The sequence below is a fragment of the Vombatus ursinus genome, unplaced genomic scaffold (assembly GCF_900497805.2).
Source record: "Vombatus ursinus unplaced genomic scaffold, bare-nosed wombat genome assembly UNPS02014877.1, whole genome shotgun sequence".
Taxonomy (NCBI): Eukaryota; Metazoa; Chordata; class Mammalia; order Diprotodontia; family Vombatidae; genus Vombatus; species Vombatus ursinus.
In genome coordinates this window covers 1394535-1399982 of record NW_020954655.1, presented here as the reverse complement: position 1 = coordinate 1399982, position 5448 = coordinate 1394535, and the positions used below count along the sequence as shown (strand labels likewise).

Genomic DNA, 5448 nt, shown 5'->3' with positions numbered 1-5448 from the left:
ATCTTTGTGTATATCTCTCATTTTTATAATGTTTCCTGAAAGCAACATACTGTTGAATTCAAATTTTTAACATGCTATCCATTTCCATTTTATAGGTAAATTTGTCCCATTCATATTCTAAGCTACAATTACTTGTTATGTATTTTCCTCCTTCCTATTTTTCCTTACTATTCTACTCACCCTATTTACCCAATCCCTCCTCACTTTTATGCTTTGCTTCTATCTGGCTCCCTTGCCCTACTATTCCTTAACCTACCCACTTCCTCCAAGAGTCCCTTCCCTTATCCTCTCCCCTAACCCTACCCCGTTGCCTCTTATTTCTTTCTGAATTTAGAAGACTTTTACACACACACAGAGTTTCCTCTTTAATCCATTCCTGATGAGAGTAAGGTTCCAACACTATCTGCTCTCCTTACTACTAGCTTCTTCTGTATCAACTTTTCCTTTTATGCCTCATGTGTATGAGATAATTACTACTTTTTCTCTCTCTACACAGTTTTATTTTTTTAGAATTACCCCATCATCCTCAACTCAGCCCATGCCTTTCTTTCAAACTACCCAAATAATGATCACAATCATAAGAGTACTGTTAATATTTTCACATATACAAGTAAATAATTTGACCTTATTGAGTCCTTTATAATCAGTCTTTAATGTTTACCTTATATTTCTCCTGGATGTTACATGTCAAATTTTCCCTTAAGTTCTGGGGTTTTTGTCACAAAAACCTGAAAGTCTTGAGTTCATTAAATGTTTTTTTCCCCCATTCAGAATGATACTTAACTTTGCTGGCTAAGTTACCCTTGATCATAACCCCAGCTCTTTTGCTCTATGGAATATAGTATTCGAACATTTCTTCAATGTAGTAGTTGCTAGATCCTGTATAATCCTTACTGTAGCTCCACGATATTTAAATGTTTTTTTTTTGTTGTTGTTGTTGTTGCTTCCAATATTTTCTCCTTAACCTGGGAGCTTTGAAACTTGGCTATGATATTCCTGTAAGTTTTTGTCCTGGGATCTCTTTCAAGTGTTGATCAGTGGATTTTTTCTAATTCTACTTTGCCTTCTTGTTCTAGAACTTCAGGGAAATTTCCTTGGTAATTTCTTGTAATATTGTATCAAGATTCTTTTTTTAATTGTAATTTTCAGGTAATTGGACTATTCTTATATTTTTCTCCTCAATCTGTTCTCCAGATTGGTTGTTTATCTGATGAGATGTTCCACTTTCTATTTTTTCATTCTTTTGATTTTATATTATAATTTCTTGGTGTCTTAGAATATCATTACCTTCCCTTTGCCCAACTCTAGTTTTCAAGGAATTATTTTCTTCCTTAAGTTTTTTGATTCTCTATTTCCAGTTGGCTGACTTTCTTTTCTTAATTTTCTTGGATTGCTATTATTATTTTTTCTAGTTTTTTTCTTGATCTCTCTTATTTGATTTATAAAGTCCTCTATAAGTTCTTCTAAGAACATTTTTTGTGCTTGGGACCATTTGATGTTTCTCATTGAAAAAGGACTGGCTTTTTTTAGCTCCATTATCTTCCTCTGAATATGAACCCAGATCTTCTCTATTCCCATAGTAACTATCTATGGTTGGGTTCTTTCTCCTTTGCTTAATCACGTTTATTTGGTTTTTTTTAAATTTTGTTTTTAGCAGCTATGAGTGCAATCAAGTTGTAGTCCCAAGGTATGTGGAATGATACCTCAAGTCTTGGGTCCTTCTTACTGTTATTTTCTGAGGTCTGTCTCAGGGCCCAACCTTGGGCTCACTCCTGAGCCACAAACAGGGCTCCCAGTCACACTGTTCCACTTGCTCCCTTAAGTCCCACTGACAGCTGCAAACTACAGCTGTCCTCTCTGCCTCAGACCTAAAACTAGGGACTCTGCTCTCTTGCAAGTACCCATAGCCAACAGGATCCCTGCCCCTCACTACTACACTCACCAGATGTATGCTAGCTCCTTCTCCCTGCAGCTATAGCCCTGGACATGTCTAGCCAGCACAGCTGTGCTTGCTGTCCCTCTGATAGTGGAAGGTCCTTCAATCTTCCCCTACTCAGCCATCAGATCCCCACACTGTCTTCAAGATGAAAAGTTTCTAAGGCTGAGGCTGCCTCTCAACCCAGCTGCCCCCAGGGCTTGTTGTTTGTTGATTCTACAGAGTTGGCCTGGAGGGGTTTGCACTTCACTCAGGCCAAACCTCTGGTTGGGTCTTTCCTGGGGTCTTCTCAAATTGTCTTAGGAGGACAACTGCTTTTTACTCTGTGTTTATTTCTGCTGCTTTAAGGCAATATTCTCTTTTATTGTGGAGGAAATTTGGAGAGCCAAAAGTTTTCTGATCTACACCTCCATCTTCCCAGAATCCTCTTTTATTTGTTATAATTTAAATAGTATTTTAGCCTTCCTCATAATTCTGTAACTAAAACTCGGAAAGAAAAGCAAATAAATTTAAAATGGCATGTCTTGGTCCTAAGTATTGAACAAGTTCCATATGTGGGAATATGATGTGATGATATTTATTTTCAACAAAATTCTTCCATATGTCAAACTATATATTTTCAGGGCAAGACTGAAATGCTATACTCAATGCCAAACATTTTGGTTTGCTTAGACTTAGTTCAGGCACACAAACTAGAGTAGCTAGGTTAAGTGAGTTTTTTATTTTTATTTTTTTTTTGGGGGGGGGTGTCATATTTCTGGACTCAATCTTGTGCAACACTCCAACTTTCCAGGAGACTCTTAACCTGGGTATGTTTAGGCCAGCCCCAGTTTTACCATTGCTCTTAAAATCTTTGTCTATATACTTTAACTTTTTCCTAAGGAGTTTTATAAATCTCAGTAGCAAAGGCCAGATGTAAAATGAACTATGACAGGTCATAATACTGCATAAAAATTACTATCAAAAAAGTAGTAATATGTCTATTAAATGTTTTATATGCTATTTTTTACTGAGTAGCAAAATAAAAGCTGATTTACTTACATACTGTCAAACGGGACATCTGCATATCTACAATAACAATTGATAGCTGAATTTGCATAACAATGTCTCTGGGGACACTATAAGACCATAAAGTACCTTGGAAGTTAAAGACATTTAATTATGTTCCTTATGTGCTTATATATTTTATTATTTTTAAATTCTTAAAATTGGTAGCTCACATATGGCATATATGATATCTTTTTATGAATCAAAAGACTTCATTCCCTATCATATCTGACAATATAAGTACAATAATGCCCCACTTTTGTGAAGCTGACTTCTAGAAACCCCAGCTATTTGTAACACTATTGTGAGCCTAGAAACAAAAGATGCACAGACACAAATAACTGCCACAAAAATCTACGTCCTTCCATAGCAGATAATGGTACATACAACAAAACAGCACATTACAAGCAGGCTCATTCTTACAACAAAAGTAATAGCTGACAGTCAAGGGAGGATATAGAATAATTATCAATATAAAAGCACAAAACCCCAGGTCACTCAATGTAGGGACAGAGAATCCTCCGTACCTCAATATCCCCATTGATTATATTACTTTACAATGGCAGATATGCATAATGGATAAGTGTTCAAGGAAACAAAATATGTTCAGCATACAGTTTTAGAAAGCATGAAAATGTATATTATAGATTATTTCCAGCAAAAAATGGTTAAAATAAAAATGTTCTGGCATTGGTCGTAACCTCATGGGAAATTCATTTAAGTGGAACACTACATTTTGCATAAAGAATTACTGTTAGTGACTTACATTTATTTAGTACTTTAACTTTTCAAGGTGCTTTTATATCAAGTGTCTAATTTAATCAATGGTAGGGTAAAATGGGGTACATTCTTATGATATAGAGGAAGAAACCAAATCCTGACTGGCTATGACTTGTCCAAGATCAAACCCTAAGTTAATGACAAAGCTGGGCCTGAGACTCAGGCCTCCTTACTTTTTGTCTAGTGAAGTTTATCTAATTTGAATCTATACTTTAAATCAAAAGAATAAATTATAATTATGAGTTAGAGGTACATTTCTATGTTATTACATTTATTTCCACAAGATACAAATAATCACTATAAATAAGGATAAGGAAGTATCTGATTTCCCAAGGAAACCTAGGTTTTAATGGTTTTGGTTCCAAACTAAATGAAAAGTGATTACACACTACAAATATTTGGGACTTGAACCTGTTTTGTCAAGTATGTGTCTTTTGTACCTTTAAATTATTTGACACTAAAAATAAATTATGTGTGCACTCAAATTATGTGTGTACAATTAAAGAGAAAAAAGTCGGAGAGAAAACAATAGACATTCCCAATGAAAAGTGACAAGGTCAAGAGGTGGTGAGAAACTTCACACCTTTTACCTATGTGTGGAAGAAATTATCTACCAGAGAGAAACATAGCATGCCTCTTGTATAAAGATGCTTACTTCAGAAAGCTTCTCTTTGCACAACGGACAATCTGGCGTATGGTCAAGGCAGCGCTCGAGACATTTTAGGCAGAAAGTATGTCCACATGGCGTGGTAACAGGCTCATAGNTTACTTCAGAAAGCTTCTCTTTGCACAACGGACAATCTGGCGTATGGTCAAGGCAGCGCTCAAGACATTTTAGGCAGAAAGTATGTCCACATGGCGTGGTAACAGGCTCATAAAATAACCTGATAAAGGGGAGAAAACAAAGTCTGTATTATTCTCAACAAAGGCATGAAAATATTCAGAAAAGACTTCACAACTTAACTTCTATTCACATTAACTTTAATCACTATTTGTTTTTATAGCTCTGCTGCAGGAGCAATTTCATTTTTATTTTATCTTCTTATTGAAAGGAGACCAGAGAAATATTTTCCCAAAATTTACTAATAATTACAAAATTTGTGAAGTAGCTCATAATTATGTAATCACCTACTACAGCCAGGGTTTTTAGCCTTTTTGTGTCACAGACCTCCCCCCTGCCCCGGAGGTATGGTGAAGCCTATGTACCCTTTTCTCAGAATAATGGTTTTAAATAAAATAAATAATAAAAGTAATATAAAAATAAAAATAAAACAAAATCATACAACTACAAAAAAAAAGACAAACAAATCTAATTGTATTGAAACATAGTCATTAAAAACTCTCACAAATTCATGAACCCCAGAATAAAGAAGCTTTGTACTAGAGAATAAAATACATTTCCTTTTAGGCACAAAATTTAACAAGATTATATTTTAATTTTTCATTTTTATACTTCATTATACTATACCTCATACAAAGAGAACATTCAAAGTCTGATGCATCTACCAAGATTACTGGACTCTCTCCCACGTTAGTACTTGAAACAATTTGAGGCAAGGTCTCTCCATCTAAGACAAAAAATGACAACATTATTAATAACATTTAAGTCAAGTGCATTTGAAAAACAAAATGCAATATGTATCCTTTCTTTGGAAGAAAAGCAGTATGTAAATTTAGCATAAATA

General features: G+C 34.8%; 1 protein-coding gene across 1 annotated transcript in view; it reads right to left on the bottom strand.

Moving 5' to 3' along the window:
* The window catches only part of LONRF2 (LON peptidase N-terminal domain and ring finger 2), an 88326-nt gene that overhangs the window by 26963 nt on the left and 55915 nt on the right, over nt 1-5448 (bottom strand). Inside the window, exons 6-7 of the mRNA XM_027842570.1 lie at nt 5232-5331; nt 4533-4647 (exon numbers count right to left, since the gene is read on the bottom strand). Coding sequence (XP_027698371.1) covers nt 4533-4647; nt 5232-5331 — 215 coding nt within the window. The remainder of the gene's footprint in view (nt 1-4532; nt 4648-5231; nt 5332-5448) is intronic.